The sequence below is a fragment of the Mizuhopecten yessoensis genome, unplaced genomic scaffold (assembly GCF_002113885.1).
Source record: "Mizuhopecten yessoensis strain PY_sf001 unplaced genomic scaffold, ASM211388v2 scaffold10489, whole genome shotgun sequence".
In the NCBI taxonomy this organism is placed as follows: domain Eukaryota; kingdom Metazoa; phylum Mollusca; class Bivalvia; order Pectinida; family Pectinidae; genus Mizuhopecten; species Mizuhopecten yessoensis.
The window spans coordinates 121,181-145,864 of NW_018408572.1; the positions used below are offsets into that span (position 1 = coordinate 121,181).

Here is a 24,684-nt window from a genome sequence, read left to right on the forward strand (position 1 = left end):
AACCGGACATAAGGTCCTGCACAACACACACAGTTGTTAAACCGGACATAAGGTCCTGCACAACACACACAGTTGTTAAACCGGACATAAGGTCCTGCACAACCTACAGTTGTTAAACCGGACATAAGGTCCTGCACAACCTACAGTTGCTAAACCGGAACAAGCTCCTGCACAACTATAGCAATGCATAGTTGTTCAACCGGACGCATGATCCTGCACAACCGACACGTTTCCATTGGCCACCTGATACTGCACAAGACTTATTGTTCAAATGGATACCACGTCTGGTAAAATGATTTATGCCAGACAATTTATCAGGATATCAAATCCTGCACAGTGTACAAAATTGTACCCAATGTCGATGATATTAATGTAATTAGAGCCATAACGATTCACTGTGATGTATAATGTTATATATATATTACTAAACCATGAAAATAAAACGAATTTTACTATGGTTACCCACCCTGTATATCATAAAAAGGATCAGAATTATCAATAATATTCATTAATATAACCGAAATACTCTACAGAAGTACCGAGCCTGAGAGATTGCAACACTATAGCCTAAATGAGCCAGACAGATGCGACTATATACGTGTAGATATCTATAAGCCAACAACCCAGTTTTTGACTTGATAATGGGACAAACGAACCAAACCCGTCTGTTACCCTGACCCAGGAACACCTATAGTAGAAAACGAAACCGAATTAATTATAAACAACTTCACGTCAACTGTCACTTCGTATGGGATAAATGCACAAATGAAGTGGATACAGCCATTAATAATTAAATGAAACGTCGCATAACTGGCGGCATATGAAAACAAACCACCGTAATCAACTAATGTCGCGAAACGACTTATTTAGACGAGGAAGCGGTTAGCTGGAATGGGGTCATACCAGGTGCAAACAGCTGGGCGGAAGAAAACAAACCTTGCGCAAGCGCAACGCGATATAATAGTGCGATAGTATAACTAACCTTATAAGGAAATGTCACGAGGTTCACTCTTAGAATCAATTTTATAGCAACCTCAATGTCTGACAATGTACTTTTATTAAGTTTGGATACAAGACACTGCCAAATGTGCCTATTAAGATTTCATTCAGATATAGAAGTCTCTTAGAGGACACACGCAACTTTATTATATTAAAAATCTACCGTTATGTTAAATCAATAATAAAACTGATCATTTGATGTGAAAATATGACCTATAACATGACGCTGATCTTACCTGGACGTGAAGATGCTGGCCTTAACGAGCGGTTTACCTGAGATGATGTCTGTAAGACACCTACTTTAATGTCCACTTACTGTATTCTGCTACACACAGCCTCCGATTTCCTCGGTGTCTACATTTTTATGACACTTACTTCCTGTCTTTAAGGTCGGGAGGTAAAAAACATATTAAATGGCCGTAATTAAATACATGACCAATTAGTGTTCAGGTGGTCGGGAGGGATTGAATTGTAGGTAGATTATTTATAAATATTGATCTTGTTATTAAGAATCACCTGAACGAACAGCAGTAACATCTTAGAAAACAATGATACCTCAAGGCTATAACGGAACATCATGGTATCTATATATATCACAATAGTTTGTGATTGAATTGTTGCATTCCCGCTCAAGTGGAAACATTTGTATTGCACGATACGAACAAAAACCTTGATTTGTAAAATCCATTCCGTCTTGAGGATCAACAACTTAGTCAGTGTTCTTTGTACGATACCTTCCTTTAACCCTTTCACCCCTATGTAATTTTAGTAGACTCTACCATGCATTGATCTGAATGAGTCCATTATGGTCTACAGTGGTGAAAGGGTTAATATACTTAACTTCTTTGTTATAATGCGCTGTATGTTTATACAGGTAAATCGCAGGTGCAAAACGTTCATGTTAAATTTGGTAGCATATTACAAAATATTATGATACTTGATTAAGAGTGTAATACCCAGCTCTTTATGATACGTCACTTAGTAAAAAGGAGGGTATTCTAAATATTGTCTGTGGTTCATTTTCTCCCACTAGGGCATATATATGGGTGTCTTCTTTGGCTGTTGGTTCCCCTTATTAACTCATTCACCTCTGAAGACGCATTTGAACTCTTCCAATTCCAAGGTTAGAATAAACCATTATAAAATTTCAGGGGTGAATGAGTTTACCTCATTGTGATTATATACCTGTGGTGGATCCTTGACGCAATAGGGTTCAGATAATATAGGGCTTATGTAGTTAAGTGGTCATTCTTATACTGTGTACCCATAATACATAGGACAGAGACTTAATTATCAGATCTGTGAAGTATGCACAAACTAAATACGTTGGAAACAATAGAATTATGATCTAAACGTTAAAGATTGAAACGTTGTGCTTTAAACTTACATTCATAACGGTATTTACTTAGGTGGCATTTTGGCACATATTCTGTTTTTAAGATTAAATAAAATATCAATATATCTGTAATCTGTTTATATTGTGGAGGTAATCAGATGTTTATCAGAACATTTTTTGTAACCGTTAATAGCAGATTTACATAAATGATCATTGTGTACACGTGTTTGTCGTATGGTTAGGAAACGTGTCTGCCGTGTGTTTAGGCAATGGGTCATGAGATTAGCTTTAATAGTATTTGTATGCTGCTAAATTCTGATGAGTTGAGAAAAAAAGGTTATCAAAAAATAAGACTGTTGAAATATCTCATTGTCATTATCACTATAATGAGATATCTGTGCAAGTTCTTTTCTTCAGAATTATTCTGTATTATCACAAGTAATTTGAAATTTGAGTAATTTAAACAAATTGAAAAAGGAAAATATACAAGGGATTTGACACAAAAGATGCTATGTAGGAATTATAAATGCACAGCATAAAAGTGAAAGATGAATTATAAATGCACAGCATCAAAATGAAAGATGAGTTATAAATGCACAGCATCAAAATGAAAGATGAATTATAATTGCACAGCATCAAAATGAAAGATGAATTATAAATACACAGCGTCAAAATGAAAGATGACTACCTTGACATCTGTAACCATGTGATATTGTCTACAGTTCAAAACCTGTTCATGGAAGTTTGATGAGGAAGGACAGGTTCAAAGCTCACAGGATCTTGGATATGGGGGCACCCTCTTTTAAAAAATGTAAGAATGCAAGATCTTTCATAACACAGTTTCCTTATCATAAAGGTTTGCAAACAGAACTTAATATGGCACTGCCCTCATCGTTTAGGAAATGTTGGAATACAAGATCTTTCATATAGCGGTGTCCTTATCATAAAGGTTAGCAAACAGATATTATTATGGCATTGCTCTCATCGTTTAGGAAATGTTGGAATAATAGAATCCATACCTCACATCAGGGATGGATTCTTTCATTCCAATAAAATGACGTCACGAACAATAGGGTGACCCCGAAAGGTCACTATAATTCCCCCGCCAGTCTGCGGGTATAAGCGATCTAGACACGCGGGTCAGATAGAATTTTCCAGCACCGCCGGAAATGCGGATATATCGGTCTAGTATGCAAGAATACAAGATCTTTCATATAGCGGTGTCCTAATTATCATAAAGGTTAGCAAACTGATCTTAAAACGGTGGTATCATCAAGGCTAGAACATGACAACTTACATACTGGCGTGTCCTCAACCTACAGATATTGTTCCCCGAGTCATAGATCTAATTGCTCAACATCTGGTATTGCTGGTACAGAACTAATGACACCGATATCTCTCTTTCTGGTGAGGTTAGAATTGCAATTTAAGAGTTTGAAAAGAAAGATAATGGAGAAGTGGCAATAAGAAGCTTTTTCTGCCGTCATTACAGAGGTTTAGGTGTTTCACCTGAAGCACTGGAGTCATGTTAACAGAGAAGCAGAGACAGCGGCAATGATACCGAAAAAAAATATCTATTTTAGTGGTAATCTTATTTTAGCACTTTTTGCACTTGAAATGAAATATTGCCCTAAAGTACTTAAAGTTTCTGTATACTGTAAGAGTTTTCAATTTTAGTGGACAAACATTTCAGTGTAGTAACAAATTTTAATAGATAAGGGCGTTAATGAATTGGCGAACTCACAAGATATGCAACAACAGACTAAATACAGAAATTTTAATTAGAGCGGTCATAAATTAGCCCAATGTTTAATTAAAGCATGAAAAGTGCTAATATAAGAAAACTGCTAAAATATGTACGTTTACAGTATCATGTGCTACTATGTTTTATTTGCATGAAAATATGTAATTAGTTAGTCAGATTATTTACATGTGTACGTACGTAATGTTGTCCATTTGTATATTTTAGATTAATCCTTTAACCCCTATGTAACTTTAGTAGACTCTACCATGCATTGCTCTGGATGAGTCCATTATGGTCTACAGTGTTGAAAGGGTTAAACGTGGTTTTTTTTTGGAGTTAAGTTGAGTTTGTGGCTTCCGTGTTGTTTATCCCTAATGTTAAATTTCCATCCGCCCATCGTAAAGTAAGTCGGTCCATCAGGCATTAGTGTGTCAGTTTGTTTAGGCATATAGGTGGCAGGAGGTTACTTAGACACAGAGTTATGTCCCTTTGCTCCTTTTATCCAGAAGGAGGTCACTGTGGATAGCTAGCAATTAGTTGCCTTGTTGTTTGTATAGTACAATGTATAATGAACAGAAATTGAAAACATTTTTTGGTACATTTTGTAAATTATGGAAATTTTTACATGAAATTTTTGCTGAAGTGGTGGTTTATATAATTAATTGATAAGAACATTCATAGTTATGTAGAATTTAAAGGGCGGGTTAAACATTGTGGAGAATTCAGGGTAAAAAAAATGACTCCAGCATATCAGCATATTTTTGAAGGAAATTGGCAGACCATGATGCCACATAAATATTCCTCTAGCCTGAATACTGAATACCAGGCTCTGAATGAACAGAAAAGTTTTTATTGTGCAACAGGGACAAAAAAGCTGGAAGCTTTTGTTTTGTGAAATATATATTTGTTTCTCTGTGGACCGATATATAAAAATGATGAATACAATCATGAGACCCCTAGCTCTAAACTCCTCCATGCTTTCCATTTCTCCTTTGTTGCATTGGCTTATTGTTTTCTTGTAATATTTTTTCAATAAATTGGGGATGTTTTACGGTATGAGTTAGGTAACATGATACCTGGAGACGGACTAGCTTTCGTGTGTATTGATTTATGTATCCCACGACAGGTGTTTGATACAAAAGTACAATAGCCTTATATTGCACCTTAGTGCTTCGTTACCGCACAAATACCTGTGTTATTATATATATAGCTATATATGCTTAATGCATTATGCAGCAGAGTTATGAAACCTTGAATGTGAGCCAGATATATTAAACCTTAATAGTCTCATGTAACATCATTCTTGTGTTTCAGTGTCTCAAAAAGACATATTTTTTTTTCAAAACTCTATATGCTTCAATGTACACCTTCTTTCCCTACTGTCTCCATATTGCCATTCGTTGTAATGTTTTTCTTTTAACCCTTTCAACCCTATGTAACTTTAGTAGACTCTACCATGCATTGATCTGGATGAGTCCATTATGGTCTACAGTAGTGAAAGGGTAAAAAAGACTGTTAGTTCAGGACAACTAAAGAGGTTTTAACAAAATTCAGCCCGATTCTCTCCATGGATGGATATATGTGTTTCCTGTTTGTATGTGGTGCTGTATGTAACATGGCTGTATCCTCCCAGATTTTGTTGTGCTTGACTGAATGCGCTTAGCTTTGACCCTAATTAGGTGAAAACAGATTTACTCTTGCACTTAAAATTTTTGGCAACATCTGATACCTGATACCCATAGATATTTTGTGATGTGAGAGATTCTCCAAACTTTGATCTTGAAAAAGAGTTGCTTTCTATTTGAAAATGTTGCAGTATCTTTGTTATCATTGAAAGTGGTGTCCCATGAGCAGACTTTATTTTTCTGTGACCTTGACCTTGAGGTATGGACAGCAGCTGTTTTACTGATGGTAAACGTCACATAGACCTTTAGGAAGTGTCTCACTGACTCTGACCTGACACCTTCTGACATATCAAGTGACAGTCAGGGTGATACGGTCAAGCTCGAATGATTTTGGATGTAACACTGTGATGGCGAGAAACTATTACGAGCCCTGGTGTGATGAATGTGCTGTTCTGTACATATTAATTTGAATTTTGTAGACAAAAAACATATGGGAGCATTGTTTTCCCGAGAAAAACACAATATTAAAAAATCAGACCAACTTGAATAAAAAAGGGATTTTAGTTTACTGTTATTCAAAAAAACCATGTGAACTTATTGAACTGTGACATTTTTTATACAAAAAGTATTTTTGTTGGAAGGGATTTCCTCTGGATCTTTATCGAGCCCCAATTGATGTCACTTTGACTGTCTGTACATGTTCATGTAGAGAGATAAAGTTTACTGTGATCCCGCAAGGCCATGTTGCCCGTTTATCGCTCCAGAATAAGGACAACACAACCGTACAGATTAATATATCATGTAGATCTCTAAGCACTGTTATTTTGGATGAAGAAGTAATAAAGCCAGATTTGCCTTTCTGTCATACTTGATCGTCTATGGCTGTCTATGAATTGAGCTACTCTTGAATTCACCTGGCTATACCAATGTATGTATATATATATAGTGTCGACCCTGATGTACATTTCCCCCTTGGCAAAGACAATAGAATTAAATTACATGTTAGTCTACGCTGCCATTCATGTACTATAAATCTGGTAAGCTCTTTTGAATATAGTCACGGATAGACGTCCTGGATTATACTACTTTTCATTGGGGATTTAGAAGTATATATATATGGTGTTGTTAATGCCTAAACTGATATATACTACTACCCTAATCTTAACCTGGACACACTCGGTGGACATTAAGACACGTGGGATATCGTTACATTGCTGACAGCTCAAAACTTAGTTGGTGTAAACTAGCCAATATTTAAATTGTGTCGATGTTCATTGAGAGAAAGGCTTGTATGAAGCTGTAGAGCTGTTGTGTGTTTGGCTACTACTCCATGTTTATACACTGAAAGGAATCTAATTATTGGTACAAGTTAGGAGCCTCGACAACACGGTGGGGACTACCCTGGACATCAACTGTGTGGCTTCGCTGGCTGTGTGCTGTGTTTGGTGTGTCGTGAGGAGTTAATCGCAAGGAGGAGTAAATTGTGTGAGCTCTGTGTTAACCATGTCTGTGAGTAATTCTACCATAGGCAAGTTAGCTGGGCATCTAAAGCCGGTCGGTATCAGAACCGGAGATATGCCACCAGTGTTTACATTCACGGTAACGGATTGTAGTCCAGATGACAGTATCTTTGACCGCAATCTTCCCCCAAGGGGTCGGGTGAGGGCCCACTCAAACCCTCACCCTGAGGCACGGGATGGATTACTTCGTAAGGTTGGTTATCCCTTTTTCTTTTCGTCTATTTTCACTTTAGAAAAAAATAAAAATACTCCAAACATTGTTTTGTTCAAAATAAAAAAAAATACTACTTTTCTAAGGTAGTAGACAAAAAGAATGAAATTCATAATTTGTAAGGTTTTTTTTCTTTGTTTTAAAAAACAACAACATTGAGCTCTTTTCATTATGAAAGCTTTTCAGGAAATCAAAATTCAGAAACAATCATTGATGAAACTTGCATTTATTACTGAAATTTCATGGAGGTATGAAAATAATGCTACAGAGGGTTAACAAGCTGGAAAAGGCTACAAGAAATATGTGTAGTAGGCATCAAAGAGGCAGAGTTAATTAGAGAGGGGAGGAGCACTGGAGAGTGTATAATTTGTAGGAATTCAGAATACAAAATTCTGTAGGAGGGCCATGTTAAACTCTTGTCTGACTACTTAAAACAGTATTGTAAACAGATTTGAATGTCATCCCCATAAAGCAGTTGTTGTGTCGTCTATTGGAATCGATTCATGCAGGATCAGTCAAACGTGTTGTCATAAATATGCAGGTTTAAAAATGACACATTAAGATTTCCGAACATTTTTCAACCGACAACCATCAACAATATCATTTATAATGAACATAGTTGAAACTAATGAACTTTTTAAAACGGGATTCTTTAAAGTCAGGCTTGTTAGTTCGGGTCAAAGAATTGGGTCAGCTTAAAGTCTTGACATGTTTTCGTTCGTAATGACTGGATAAACGTGACAAAGATATGCAGGATTTAAAAACAATTATTTACATGAGATACCTTTATTTATTTCCTTGAGGCATGAAATAAAAAGCAATGAAATGTTTGATCTGGTAATGAAAATATTGAGTTTATTTTTGATAAGCTGACCAAACTTTTCATTACCATACTCTGGACTGGTGGTGAAAGTCTGGTCAGCTTGAGCAAAGCATACAGGAAGATTTCTTTCACAACATGAGTGTTTTATTTCTGGATTAGAAATAGATGAGTGCTATATGGAGATAACAAATATGAAAGTATGGAATGGAAGAGTCATGATTCAATAATTTGTGAAGGAGGTTGTGTTAAAACGTTTATAATTGTGTTGCAGTAAGCTGACAGGTTTCCTTCCGTTAAGTCTGGTTAAGTCAAGCACTCAGATTAATGATGTGAAGTGAAAGAGATATTTCTTACTCAAATACAATGATATAGATAATGTTGCTATAATGTTTATTGGTATAAACATGAAAATAGGTGCTTGATTTATTTATGTCATCTACACACATTCAAGATACTCTACAAACAGAAGCTGTACGGTTGACTTCCAGTTAACCAGGACTGTATGGTCATAGTCTGGGTTTTTCTGGGGAAAGGATAGTCAACTTAATCTAATGACTGAGATTATTATTTTATGAGATGTTATGTGAAATTTGGTTGAAGCTGATTAATGACTAAAAGGTCGAAGATAACATCATTAACATTATCCTAGGAATGAAATTAGGAATTTAGCGAAACAAGGAGAAAAATTAAACCTAAAATACAGGTGTAAAGTTGAAGTCGAGCACTGAAAATGTTTCAAGTTTAAATTACGGGCACTTTAGTCTCAACTGAAGCTTAGAACCTGTGGTTAATTGAAATCAGCCAGCTTGCTTACATGTAAAGGGAAACTTGCTAACTAGAGTGATGTTTTTGTGAAGATGAAAACAGGTTCAAGGTCGTTGTGACCTTGTTGTCTCTATCGTTAGTTTTTTTTTTGGTCAAAACACACACTGTGGTCTGTTGGTGGTAAGTAGGTAACTAAATGGAATATTATGGTTTATATTTGAGTTTATTTTGAGCCAACATTCTGTGGAGCGATTTAGAACAGTGGCCGCTAGGAGCCTATATCACAGCCACGAATCGTTCCTTTAATTAGTTTGAGGTTTACGATTGGAAAGGTTTGATGAGGGCAAATAAAAACGAAACGAGTTGGGGTTAGACTGTTAGAGTCAGAATTTTAATTAATAATGAAATCCCATGTAAACATATGGTATACTTGAAATGTTTCAATTTTAATGGAGTTTACATGCATTATGTAAACATGAATTTAGGAAGGTATATCACGATAAATTGATGTTAATTTTAAAAGCATTTGGTTTATGGTTGGTATGTTCACATTTGAAAACACTTGCCCCCACCCCCCTCCCCCAAACCTCCTTTCAAACAAATTATAGATAAAATTTGAATCTGTTAAATCTGAATACCTGTCTAATCTGAGGGGACTGGCCATGGGTGGTGGTAGATTATAGTAGATTTAAGATGGTCATCATGTCGTCTGATAGGCTTAATAAGAATTTGAAGATTGTATAACTACAGCCTCAATTTTAGTTAACATTTGCATCTTCTGGTCTACTTTGGATAGTTGTAACAATGGTCTTAATTTTGAGAAACTTTTTCATCTTTTGGTCTACTCTGGATCAGAAACACAAACAGTAGAGTGAGACCTGGGTGTTGTGAGACCGTTAAAACCTGATAAACACCCCAAAAAGACCTTCCCTATAAGTGTCCTATAAATTTGCTATAATAAACAGTTTTGTTTCTGTGATTTATATACTCACTGTAAAGCTGCCTAGCGTTCATCTGTTACACGACACAGCTGTTTGTTACACAGACAGGTAATTTAGTCGTATTCTGTCAGATTATTCTGCACTATACAGTTACTAATGGTGCAGTGTAAGGAGATGACTAAGAGAATCTTCCCCTACCTTGAGGGTGTGACTGAGAAATCCCCAACGCGAGGCTCTGCCCAGGGTTTGACAACCAAAAAAATCACTCCGAGGGTTGGGATTTCTCTGTTACACCCTCAAGGTAGGGGATGATTATTTTTCTCCCATCCTATTATTTCAGTCAGCTCCACCAACAGTAGTCGGCCATATTTGAAACAGAAACACATGTGGCGTATGCATGTCGTCATTCACTTTTGATGAGGTCACAATTGAACAAGTGCTAATCGGCACGAGGCTATCTCCCCCGAGGTGGTGACAAGCTGATCTCTCCGGCTAAAACTGGAAACACACCTGTGAAGGGTGGGAGACAAATCTGTCGGTATCTCCTGTCTCAAAGACACAGCCAATGTCACACTTCTAATGTGGGTCAGGAATTAACCCAATTACATCATAAATAAATTAATGTTTATACGACCTTACTTGTTACATCAATCTCCTGTCCAGAATATTCCCAAAGTAAGAAACATGTAAAACATCAGTTAACTCATTCACCTCTGAAGACACATTTGAGCTCTTCCAATTCAAAGATTGGAGTGGTCCATTATGAAATTTCAGGGGTGAATGAGTTAAGAATGCTGGTGAATTTATAACATTGATATTATGGTGAAAATTGTAATGTAAGGGATATAACTCCAGCACAAATCACAGGTAAGGTAGCATACAACCTTAAAAACTAATACGAACTCCTTGTGACAAATATCAACGTTAAGTAATAGACGTTCACACAGTACAAGAAATGTGAATATCACTTATTAACGATATACTTTAGATTTGTTTTATTAATTGATGACATTGAAAACGTTCAGGTAAAAAAGAAAAACTAAAGAGGGGGGGGGGGGGGGGGGGGATAACTCTGACACAAATCTTCGGTATAATGTGTATAAGGTGAACCCTGTGGTGTATAGAAGTACTGATAGCTGTGTATTGGATATGACCTTTCTATCTTATCTATAATCATCTGTTTACAGTGGTAAGCAGGACAGCAGACCAGACAAAGATCTTACATAATCATAAACGGTCTGATGAACCTCGGTCTGATGAAATATACCTTAGTGTCTCTGTTCAGATATCTATTTACAATTTACTCTGCATCCTCTATTTGAAATGCAGGCAGAATAGAGTTGATGATGTAAGATTTAGTAACACCGCTTGGTTAGGTGAGCACTGTTGTCACAGATCTGATTGTGACAGCGTTAATACTTTCATAACTTGGTTGTTTGATGACTTTCCAGGAGTGATATTAGGAGAGTGAAAAAACAAAGTACAAACATAACTTATCTATTAGAATTTAGGTTTAGGTAAAAGTAAGGTCGCAGGAACGCCAAAAATGAGGTAAAGGAAGTGTCTAGAAAAGGAAAATGAAAATGTTAGTCAAGATAGTGTCACTTGAAGGTGAAGGAAAAGCAGGTCATTTCTTATGTAGGTCATGGAAAAGGTCAAGAAAAATATGGTCACAGAAATGTCAAGAAAATGTAGTTAATTGATAAATAAGAAAAAGCAATGTAATTAGAATGAGAAGGAAATATAGGTCATTCAGATTTTGTAAATTGGTTGTGAAAAGGTCAAAAGTTAGGTCACAGAAATACCCAAGAAATGAAGGTAAATAAATGTCCTGGACACATATTGTGGAAAAATAATCAAAAGTAGGTTACAGAAGGTTCAGAAAAAATAGGTCATGTGATCACACAAAAAGGTAGTCAAAGAAATGAGATAGAAAATGGTTATGGAAATGTCAAAGTTGTATTTGGGTCTGGCTTGCTGTGAACTGCCTTTGTAGAATAGTTCCACCTATACATGTACTGACTATAATACCTCAGAGGTCTCACTGCCTGTACTTCAACCACAGCTGTACCCTGTATTCCGTCTTTGAGTGATGCAGAGTTATCTTCTCTTGGGAGCAGGTATTGATTGTTACGTCACTTGTTTGTGAGAGTAACGTCATCAATTTTCGAGAAAACGACGTAATTTTCTTGCACAAACCAATGACTTAACAATCAATCCCTGCTCCCAAGAGAAGATAACTCTGCAATACGCAAAGACGGAATTGATTCATACCAAACTGGTGGTGATGTCGTTAAGTATATAAACAAGGCCTTTTTACGCACTTTAAAGTGTTTAGGAGAAGGATGATTCTGAATTGAAGACCCTTCTGTGATCATATCTTACGTTTTTGTGAAATCTTACAAAATTTGACAGCATCAGATTCCCCGTTGTACTGTCTTTGTCTTATCAATGGCTACAAGTGTAGAGCGTGTCTATACCTCTTCCTGCGGTGGGTTATCAAGGATGCCGATACGACAGATATCTGATATTTGAAGTGATTGTAGTCTAAACATACAGTGTATCCACAATATTTCAATAGTGTGATGAGCAAGCCCACTAAGACTGGGGACATATCCCTCAGAATACGTGCACCTGTGTTTGACTTAAGTATTGAAGATTACTTGTCTCATGTGATGATCAGATGGTCTTATTGTATATATGTCCAGTTTTGTTCAGTGTGATCTTTAATTAAGTGATGTGAAACTAATGTGACTGGTTAGGAACCACCAACAAGCTCAGTGATTTATTTTGTCTAGTTTTACACCTGAATTCGGGCTGCTTCCCTTAGCAAAACAGTGATGTATTTTTCTGAAACGAAGAAAAATTAATGAACATCTTACCAATTTCAGTGAAAATTAAGTGTAAACGTTTTCCCAATTCATGTAGGAACATGCTGGTGTAAAATTTATGTAGAAAAAATACTGAAACTTTGTAAACTTACTATAGACCTTGATATAGACACCTATTCCGTCTTTTCGTATTGCAGAGTTATCTGCTCTTGTGAGCAGGTATTGTTTGTTCCGTCATTAGTCTGTGTGAGAAAATTACGTTGTTTTCTCAAAAAAGTGATGTTACTCTCATAAACAAATGGCGTAACAATCAATACCTGCTCACAAGAGCAGATAACTCTACAATATGAAAAGACGGAATAGAAATGTCCTTTAATGACCTTAGCTGTTTAAGGGACATTGAAACAAAATAAAACCAAACCGCCTATAGAAGTTGTCAGTCAATTCTACTGGTCCTGTGGGCCTCTCATATCTCGTCAATAAACCCATGTTCTGTTGTACTATCTTATCAATGGCTACAAGTGTAGAGCATGTCTATACCTCTTCCTGCTATGGGTTATCAATGATGCAGATGTGACAGATATCTAATATTTGAAGTGATTCGTCAATATAGAACAAAACGTTACGCAATACATGTCTTTCATGAAAATGAAGTTATTACTTTTATTAATACATTTCAAAATATTCTGAAGTACCTTTTTGAAGTAATGTGTTGTCCTTTCAATATGATTTATAACTAATGACAGCTTCACTATAGAATTCAATATTTTGTTTCTGAACAATTTAACGATGTGTGATTATAGGACGTGGTACAAATGTGTACCTTATGTTTTGTCAATGTGTCAGATTGATTTTATCACAATCTTTATTACGGTCTATGGAAGTGTACAAATTTAAGTATGCTGACAAGGCAAAGCCAGGAAATTTTCTCTACATTGATTTTTAAAAAAGTTAGCAAATTTGAGTTTGTGCACATCCTTCCTAAATACTGCTCTTTCCAGTTCTTTAAAGATATTTTTTCATATTTTAATTTCTTCTAATGAACTCTGACTATAGAGAAACAATATTTGGGTTGTTATTTTCTACTAGGAGGCCTTAGTTGTTGAAATTAGTTACTTCGACCTACATTCAGTATTACAGGAAATGTATTCACACAAATCTCAAATGACTTCTTCTCAAGAACTATTAGGCCTGGAATAATTAGCTTGCTAATGTTCAGAATTGTTGAAATAAATTATCTGGAGTGACATTTAATGTCAAAAATGTCAAACATGTTGAAAATTCTAGTGTTTCAGCTTTTGATACATTTTGCCAACCCCATGTTAGCAATACAGGACTCTTGGGCTTCTTTGTTTTAAAGTTCAGTTTCCCAATTTGACTATTTCATTATGTATGTACATTTCTTTATAAGGTCAAAAAATTGACATAATTAATCGTAACAAATTCAGAACTATATGGAACAGGACAGACTATAATATTAGATCTTAGGCCTATTGAAGTAGTGTGATTTTCTTCAAGTTATTCTCATTTAAGCCATTCACCCCTGAAATTTCATAATGAATTATTCCAACCTTTGAATTGGAAGAGTTCAAATGTGTCTTCAGGGGTGAATGAGTTAATTTGGGATTTTGATTTGATGACATCAGTGCTGTTTACCTGGTGGCTACAGTTATCTCCCCAAACTATAAAACCACAGGCCATTAGAAGTAGATCAGGGTTGTCCTAGAGCATATATATCTAACATCAAAAGGTTTGCAGACTGTAAATTTTGCAAATAGCTGTCATTGTCTTTACTTCATTGATATTGGAGTGATGGAAAAATATTTCCTAGTTAAATTAAAATTGATTTTCAAATTTTTTTTCTCTCAAAAGGACTAAACATTCATAACAATATTAATAAAAAAAATTCTAAAACTTACAGAAAGAATTCTGAAACTAACAAAAAGCATGCTGAACTAAGCAACAAGGATTCCAAAAGAGGTAAACAGCATGTGTAACATGTCTCCTAACATATTGGTTCAGTCTACACAGAGTTCAAAGAAGTGTACCAGCACTAGCTGGGAAGTATTCTTGTAAAAGACTGTCATGCTTCTATTTGTATGTCGTTGACTTTCAATAATTTCATTAAATTCATCGCATAGAACCTGTACAAAGTTCCTACTTTACGGGCAACTCAGGGATTGACCCCATACTGATCATTATCACAGTATTGTTTTGAGCTTACCTTACTGTTAGTGTTTAGGTTGGCAGAGCCACCAGACCAATCAACTCGTTACCATATAGTGATTATGACATCACTAATGTGAGGTCTATTGTTTATCATGTTTGGATTTCATTGGGTAAGGGATGAGAGACATGTTGATTTGAATATATGTTGGATCGATTTTAAGTGTAGGCCAACAAAAGGCCTTATATACCCTTTTCCTGTTAGACTACCTGACAATTTCCTGTTAAGACTACCTGACAATTTACTGTTTCCACGGCTGAGCCACTAAGGTAATGACTCGGTGCCACAGACAACCTCCCGTTGTTATATCCTGCCGTTTCATGTCGTCGCATTGTCAGTATATAAAACCTCAAGGTTTCATAGTAGCATAGAGTGTCATCTCTCACAAGAACAGCCTCCAGGAACACACACTTTCTCATACAGTTTTGTAGTATACATATATCTTGAGTGTTTACATTTGTCATCTTCATTGAAAAAACAAGGATTGCCTGTAGAAAAGTCAATAAATCACTCTGAATTTTGTGAAAGTGATTTATAAAATCGATAATACTTTAAGCAATAGTTGAAATGACGGTGTAGAAACTTCATGCTGTTAGGAAATAAAACTACCTTATTGAGTGAAATAAAAAATGTGACACGGCAATCTAAGTGAGCTGATGCATGGTTCAGAGTATATCTGCAATGTGTCTTGGTGAAAACAATGTAGGAATAATACAGGCTCATAAGGCCTCTTGCTCTCAGCATTGACCTCTAGCTGTATCATGTCTGAAGGTCATTCCTGTAGAACTCTAGACCCTTGCCGTGATGAAGAGAAGGTGAAGAGTTGGATACCCGAGGCACATAACAAGCTGGACAATGAACGGTCAGTGAAGTGACCATGCATGCTGATAAACTGACCATAGATGTTATGGCGGTAGCATCTTGTTCTAGTTAACATTGTGTAGTTGTTGTGGGGTGATGGGAAACAACTACATTCCCATCACCTAGTTACATGTTTCTGTCAGGTACATTTACCGTATTCATCCTGTAATAAGCCCATGTATAATTACTGAATAGTTTAATAAATAGACATTATCATTTCGTACCTGGAAGTATACCAGCCAAGGGCATTACAATGCCTTTCACTCTTCATGCATGCTGTCAGGAGATTTTTTTTCCAGTTGATCAATAGCTAAAATGTCGCAGACCAGTCTCAGCTGTGTATTGTTAGGAATGTTACATGACCTACATATTATAGACATTATGAATATTCAACACAGAATAAGATAAAAATTGAAAATACAGAGAGGTGAAATAAGCTATTTACAACCTCAAAAGTATTTTCTTTTTTTTTGTATGAATAAATTTGTTTAAAAAAAATCATATAACAACAAGGGCAGATAACAATTCTTTATTTGATGGTGCAGTGATTTCTATAAATATTGAATGAAAAAATGCAAAAATGGGAAATTAGAAAAGTGTGAAAGGTTCGAGGCTATACAATAAAAAATAAATATCAGCAAAATGTTAGAGTAGAGCAGATCAGTCATAATGGAAAAAAGAACGATTTCAAAATTTAGGAATGTTTAATTAATGCAATGAGTGTGATACATATCATTAGATAAAAAATCTCATGCAGGTGACCAATTAGCATTTAAAATGTTGTAAGTCTGAAGTAAGGGAAATGAAATTTTCACCTAAAAGTAAAAATGAACACCTAAACATTAATACAAAAGGTCGGTAACCAAGGATTTGCTTCAAAGTCTGGCATACAAACGTTTATATCACATTATGACTGTTTCAGGGATAATTTCTTGGGGGATAAACCTAATTGAATGAAATCTCATACACGGATGAGCCATCATTTTAGGGCACTTTGCCAAAGGATAGTGTAAAGATTTCAGGACAAGCCAAGGTCATTATTAGTGAGGCCAAATGTCAAACCAATGCCTGGTTGTCTACAGCATAATTCTTGAAGATATTGAAATGAAACTGGAACAAATTAGCTAGGTGATGTATTTTCATGAAGTATGCAGCTCATACAATTTTCAGACTTTTGGTTTAACTCATTCACCCCTGAAGTTTCATAATGAACTATTCCAACCTTTGAACTGGAAGAGTTCAAATGTGTCTTCAGTGGTCAAAGAGTTAAGGTCAAGGTCACAATCGTAAGACAGAAATCATATTGCATATTTTCTTTGACTCTACGGAAGTTATTTTCATTAACATTGTAGTTGTACCTTGCTTCTATCTTCAGGAGTTAGTGATTATTTCAGAACAATTTGTCAGAAGCATTTTAGAACAATTTGTAGGAATTATTTCAGAACAATTTGTCAGAAGCATTTTAGAACAATTTGTAGGAAGGAAGTTTATCTAATAGACTGGTGACAATATTAAGGGAATCATCATTCCTTGAAGTGATCAGCACCTCCTTTTCAAAAAAAAGTTTATTTCCAAGAAATATGTAGAATTTCTGCTGTGGATTAAGTAATTTTTCAAGGTTACTGAATCAATACCATATTTGAGCTTCGTTAAAGGTTGTGTATACATTGATAAAAGTTGTTCTGAATTATCACATAGTTAAAATGTGTAAAGACGATAATTCTAACAGAAATCACAGATACAACCTGTAAGGGAGATAAATCTTTTTTTTTCATAATTTCAGGTATAATTTGAAAGGGAGAAAACTCTGACACAAGTTATTGTTAAAATGTGTAAGGGAGATAATGCTAATTAAACTGTATAATGTAAAAGGATCACAAATCTTTCCTTAAATTAAATAGTGACTATTAAAAATAGACTTTGTTCTATGTAAAGCTTCCTGTTATTTTTGCTATATATATAAAAACAACTTTTAAAATGAAGTTCAATGTTGAGATCTATTTTACTGAAAGGTCATTTACGCTAGTTTTTTTTTAACAGACTTTGTTTTGAGGAGTAAACATTGTAGCTTTTCAGCGTAACTTTTCTGAGTTGTAGGAGGTCATGTGTAGGAGGTCATGTGTAGGAGGTCATGCAGGTGTAAATGAAGTTTTACTCTGAAAGGTTATAACAGTGTAACATATTGATTGTAGTGAAATGTCCCACTGGTAACACAATCCTGTTTTCGGCATGTTCTCATGGCCTAGATTATTATTCAGCCCATTACTGTAGACATGTGTAAACGTAAGTATTGATTTACATGTGTAAATGTAAGTATTGATTTACATGTGTAAATGTAAGTATTGATTTACATGTGTAAATGTAAGTATTGATTTACATGTGTAAATGTAAGTATTGATTTACATGTGTAAATGTAAGTATTGATTTACATGTGTAAATGTAAGTATTGATTTACATGTGTAAATGTAAGTATTGATTTACATGTGTAAATGTAAGTATTGATTTACATGTGTAAATGTAAGTATTGATTTACATGTGTAAATGTAAGTATTGATTTACATGTGTAAATGTAAGTATTGATTTACATGTGTAAATGTAAGTATTGATTTACATGTGTAAATGTAAGTATTGATTTACATGTGTAAATGTAAGTATTGATTTACATATGTAAATGTAAGTATTGATTTCTACCGGTAAATTTGTCCTATTTCCATTTCCCCTTGGGTCTGTCCATCTTCATTCATGGAATAAACTATTCCTTATTAAAGTCCTCACACATGGGGGTATTGGCCAATTTATATTTCCACAACAAAGCTGATGTTTGGCATGGAGGTTCCCTTGGGATCCAACATCAATGCACCGCTGTCAAAACAGAGAAACTATTTTTTTCTTTTGTACTTGACTTAACTTTTTTTGCCAAGATCTTTCTAGAGCTGCTTACTCTTATGATTAAGGCATACTTTATACAAATTTAAGGTCTGAATTATGGCTGTATGATTTTTGTAAGTTAAATCAAGATTTAAAACAAAATCTGGAAGTTTAATTTACGGTTATACAGTAACAATGTCGCTTTACAGTCTTATAATCATGAAATCATAATCACATGTGTGTTTTTCTGAAGGTCGAAATAGGCAAGAGCAAATCTTTGATTTTAGTGAGAACAATTAGAAAAAAGAAAATGACGGGGGAAAAAAATGATGATTTTGAGAACAAAACAAAAATTGATTGTCCAATTGTTGAAGTGTTTGAAAAGTATCCAGACATGGTTTAGTGTACAAAAGGAACAAATATATGTATAATATGTAACATGCTGTCGTGCATTCTCACTGTGGTGAAAAAGACACGAGAAAGCATTTAAATCTGATAAATGTGGAGACTGTAAATGATGTGTTGTTGACATGTCTCAGTAGTTATCATCTTGTTACAAATGCAGACTGTTTGTTACCTGAGTCTTGATTATAATTTTTGAATCTCAAAAGTTGGCAGCTCTGTCTTCAGGTGAACAGGTTGTTGGAGGTGTTGAAATTCACAAAATAATTAAAATATATATATACTATTCAATCTTCCTACTAGGATGGTGATATTTAGCATGGAGGTTCCCGAGTAGGCAGATATTGTTATACAGAAGTCAAAACAAAATCTATTTATCCGTTTTGATTTTTCTCCGGTTTTCGGCTTAGCCAATTAATTTCAAACATTTTTCGAATGTTTTTCAAACAGTTTTTGAATAGTTTTCAAATAGTTTTGCAAATAGGTGAGCTGTGACCATATGTATTTGAAATAGACACCTTTTAAGTTTGAAATTCACATCATTGAATACATTATCTGGAGCTTTCTGATGATACTCAGTACTAACAATATTTACCGTAATTCTCTTTTGATCAGACCAGGTGATAAGCATAATCTGCAAAAATAAAATGGCTGCAGGAATTGGTATGATTTTTTATCACATACCTGTTGAATCTTGTTAAAGTAATACAGGCAATTTTCAGACCATGAAATACAACGGTCTGTATTGCACATGTGCAATACGGAATGTTGTATTTACCTACTAGCCAGAACTACTTTTTATGGGAATTCCCTTGTCATGGCGAACTGAAAAGTTCCCGGTATTTGCAAAAAATATCAAAGTTTATAAAATCTTTGTATCGATCTCTACCAAATACGGAAGGTATGTGATAAAAGCAAGACCTCACGCTTGTGTTTTTCTTAACGAATCAGAAAGCACTCATTTATTGTGCGGATGTATATATTCACTCGTGGAGCGCACTCGTGAATATATTCGTCCGCGCAGTACACTCGTGCTTTCTGATTCGTTAGAAACACACAAGTGTGTGGTCTTGCATATATATTGTTTAATGGCTCATCAAGAATGTGAGTCATTTAGGGCCAACTGCAGGAATTGTCACAAAATTTGTTCCCTTATATATTGAAAAGGTCAAATTTTAAAATTGGTTTAACAAGATGTAGGTTATATATAAAACTTGAACCAGGGTAATTTTACGAGTGAAACACGGTAATGGGTAAAATGCAGTTCTCACATTGGCTTGTAATGAAAAAACACACGACTCTTTAAGGTTTTATCTAACAAGGAATAAAGACGCGCCAGGAAATGCAATATCAATACAATCAAAGTTGTCACGGTGTTGGTTGTGTCACGATGGGTTTATATTTGATCAAAATACGTTATCAGAATGTGAATCTCGGCGAAACTCCCACAGGTCCGCCCTCGTCAGCAGGTCTACCAGGAGGAATCCTCTCTGATCAGTTTCACGAGAACAGATATAAATCAGAACATCAAAAATGATGTGATAGCATTTCGTTGTATATACTGTGGTAATTAATCCATTGTTTGAGATAGAATTTGTGATACGTTTCTTTGGTGCGCGAGCTGAAGCTAATAACTGTAATCATGATGTGTTTGGAATACACCCACATGCTTGCCCATATAAGATCAAATCTGCATTTTTACAAAAATGGTAAAATAAATGTACAACATTTGATGTGGGAGCCTACCTAGTTAGAAGAAGCTACTTGACATGCTTACACTACACAGATATAAAATTCATACAATCTATACAATTATGAGAATTTTGCAGGAGCTGTCTTATCAGGCACTAAATATCTATGACTATGTCACCTGGCTGCTGTCTCCCTGTGTGTTTATGCTGGTGTGTGTGCAGGAGATATTTTGTGTTCTGATTTGCAGAGGGACCATACTTTCAACAGTATATGTATTCTATAGTGCCAACCCACTTGATTGCTATAGTACCAGTACGGACACTGCAATACCCACCCCAGACCATTTTATAATCCAGCTGGCCGTTTTTAGATAACTTTCTTTGCATATTCTATATAATTTACAGCTAAGGGACTGAACCCTGGCCGTCTCCTTAAGATTAAGCAATCCAGGGTTTTTACTGTATATGGGTATCGTCCCTGATGAAGTTTAGGCATTTTTCAATATCATAATGCTCTTATTCCATTCTTCTCTTTAAAAAATAAAATGTGTATTGGAATCATTTATTGTTAAGTTTGTTATGACAATTGTTTTTGTATTTGCTCTTGATGATGCCTCTTTATGTCTACCTTTCCCGTGTAGTCTTTTTTAAAATCTGACCGTAGCCCATATATTCTGTTTTTTTGAAAGTCAAATGTATTTTTTCTGAGTTTACATGCAAAAATGTAAAACCGAAAACAAACCCCCGTAAATGACCTAGGCTGTTGATATGTACTATCAACCAAAACAGCTATGTTGTTATTAAGGTCATATTTCTATTTTATCATTTGAAGGTCATTCGTTGTAAAGTTTTTATGTTGTTACTACGTGATCGTACATTAACCTGTCTACTGATGAGATATGGATTTCTGGCATGTAGTGTCACCAGTACTGGTAGATGATCTATGTATACAGTTATTGTCTATAACAGACATTTACTGCTTCAACCGGCGCTGTAATATTCAAATCTACACAAAATTTCTCATATACTAATACTAAAAAGGTAAGCAATAAAATGTTCACGTTAATGAATATTATATAAGGTGATCTATCACGATTACCATATTTCTACAAATAAGTGCCCCATTTCCTACCTCCTCCTCCTCCCCTTTCTTGTCCCAAGCAACCTATCCTTTCACCATGGGCCATTTCACCATAATGTATAGACACACTTGGAAAAAGTGTTTATTCTGGCTATATTTTGAAGATTCTGTGGTCATTCTGATATTTCCACATTGTTAAGTGCCCAGGGTAACTGTTAGGATGAATACAGTTGTATTCCTTCCAATGAATGCCTAGTGTTGTCAAACAAACACCTTGCAATATACGCCCTGGAAACATATTATCAAAGTGTATTGATCTAGTTTTGTTGCGAAGAGTTTATTGTGTAGAATTGTACAGTGTTCAGATGAAAAATGAATCCGTTATGTTGAACTTCATTGGAAAACAGGCCATTCTTACAGAATTGATAAAACCTGCAGGAACTCTCACATTCCTTTATATTTTATTGTGATTAATTTCATGTACATTGAATGAAGAGTCTTTAAGAGTTGTTGTTACATGGAAAGTCAAAGAAATCATAATAATTTTCAGCATCATATTTCTATCTATTTTTATATGCCCGTCAAATTTGACGGAAGTATTATGGTATGGGGACGGATCCGTCCGTCTGTCTGTCCGTCCGGCGTAAACTTTTGTTTGTCCAGCAATCTCCTCCTACATTTTTCGACCGTTCTCTTCGAAACTTGGTACACAATATAATCAAGATATGTTGTTGTGTCTCCCTATATATACACCTTGTGGCCTGCCTGCCCCTCCATCCCTGCCTGTCCCTTCCCATCCCCTCTGGCTGTCTTTTCAGTAGACATTACAGATGCACCTTGTGGCCTTTACATGATAAAAGAGAAGCCATTCACAATGTGACCCAAAATCATGAATAACAATCTACCCCAAACACAGCCTGAGGGGAGGGGAAGGGACTGGGAGGGATGGAGGGGCAGGCAAGCCACAAGGTGTATATGAAATGTCTACCCTACCCCAAACACAGCCTGAGGGGAGGGGAAGGGACCGGGAGGGATGGAGGGGCAGGCAGGCCACAAGGTGTATATGTAATGTCTACCCCAAACACAGCCTGAGGGGAGGGGACGGGACCGAGAGGGATGGAGGGGCAGGCAGGCCACAAGGTGTATATGTAATGTCTACCCCAAACACAGTCTGAGGGGAGGGGAAGGGACTGGGAGGGATGGAGGGGCAGGCAGGCCACAAGGTATATATGTAATGTCCACCCCAAACATAGCCTGAGGGGAGGGGAAGGGACCGGGAGGGATGGAGGGGCAGGCAGGCCACAAGGTATATATGTAATGTCCACCCCAAACATAGCCTGAGGGGAGGGGAAGGGACCGGGAGGGATGGAGGGGCAGGCAGGCCCAAAGGTGTATATGAAATGTCCACCAAAAACACAGCCTGAGGGGAGGGGAAGCGACCGGGTGGGATGGAGGGGCAGGCAGGCCACAAGGTGTATATGTAATGTCTCCCCCAAACACAGCCTGAGGGGAGGGGACGGGACCGAGAGGGATGGAGGGGCAGGCAGGCCACAAGGGGTATATGTAATGTCCACCACAAACACAGCCTGAGGGGAGGGGAAGGGACCGAGAGGGATGGAGGAACAGGCAGGCCACAATGTATATGTAATGTATACCCCAAACACAGCCTGAGGGGAGGGGAAGCGACCGGGAGGGATGGAGGGGCAGGCAGGCCACAAGGTGTATATGTAATGTCCACCCCAAACACAGCCTGAGGGGAGGGGAAGCGACCGGGAGGGATGGAGGGGCAGGCAGGCCCCAAGGTGGATATGAAATGTCTACTCCAAACACAGCCTGAGGGGAGGGGAAGGGACTGGGAGGAATGGAGGGGCAGGCAGGCAGGCCACAAGGTGTATATGTAATGTCCACCCCAAACACAGCCTGAGGGGAGGGGAAGGGACAGGGAGGGATGGAGGGGCAGGCAGGCCACAAGGTGTATATGTAATGTCTACCACAAACACAGCCTGAGGGGAGGGGAAGGGACCGAGAGGGATGGAGGGACAGGCAGGCCACAAGGTGTATATGTAATGTCTACCCCAAACACAGTCTGATGGAGGGGAAGGGACCGGGAGGGATGGAGGGGCAGGCAGGCCACAAGGTGTATATGAAATGTCTACCACAAACACAGTCTGATGGAGGGGAAGGGACCGGGAGGGATGGAGGGACAGGCAGGCCACAAGGTGTATATGTAATGTCTACCCCAAACACAGTCTGATGGAGGGGAAGGGACCGGGAGGGATGGAGGGGCAGGCAGGCCACAAGGTGTATATGAAATGTCTACCACAAACACAGTCTGATGGAGGGGAAGGGACCGGGAGGGATGGAGGGACAGGCAGGCCACAAGGTGTATATGTATTGTCTACCCCAAACACAGTCTGATGGAGGGGAGGGGACCGGGAGGGATGGAGGGACAGGCAGGGCAAAAGGTGTATATGTAATGTCCACCACAAACACAGCCTGAGGGGAGGGGATGGGACCGGGAGGGATGGAAGGACAGGCAGGCCACAAGGTGTATATGTAATGTCCACCACAAACACAGCCTGGGGGGAGGGGACGGGATAGGAAGGTATAGGAATGTAGGAGGAAGGAGCTAAGAGGAGTGGACGGGAACGGAGAGCAGGGTTGAGGAGCCTTGGGTTCAACTCCCTTAACACCATATTTGCTTTCATGTAGGTTTCTTTCATTTACCTCCCAAAAATTCATGAATTGGCTGGAAAAAA

The 24,684-nt window shown here is 37.0% G+C and overlaps 1 protein-coding gene across 2 annotated transcripts in view; it reads left to right on the top strand.

Annotated features, from left to right (window-relative positions):
• The window catches only part of LOC110460848 (5'-AMP-activated protein kinase subunit gamma-1-like), a 331,224-nt gene that overhangs the window by 39,160 nt on the left and 267,380 nt on the right, over positions 1–24,684 (top strand). Inside the window, exon 1 of one of the 2 annotated variants that reach the window (XM_021514030.1) lies at positions 7,191–7,417. The exons of the other annotated variant lie outside the window; for it this stretch is intronic. Coding sequence (XP_021369705.1) covers positions 7,208–7,417 — 210 coding nt within the window. The 5' untranslated portion in view covers positions 7,191–7,207. Of the gene's footprint in view, positions 1–7,190; positions 7,418–24,684 lie in introns of those variants that run through there. 2 annotated transcript variants of the gene reach the window in all.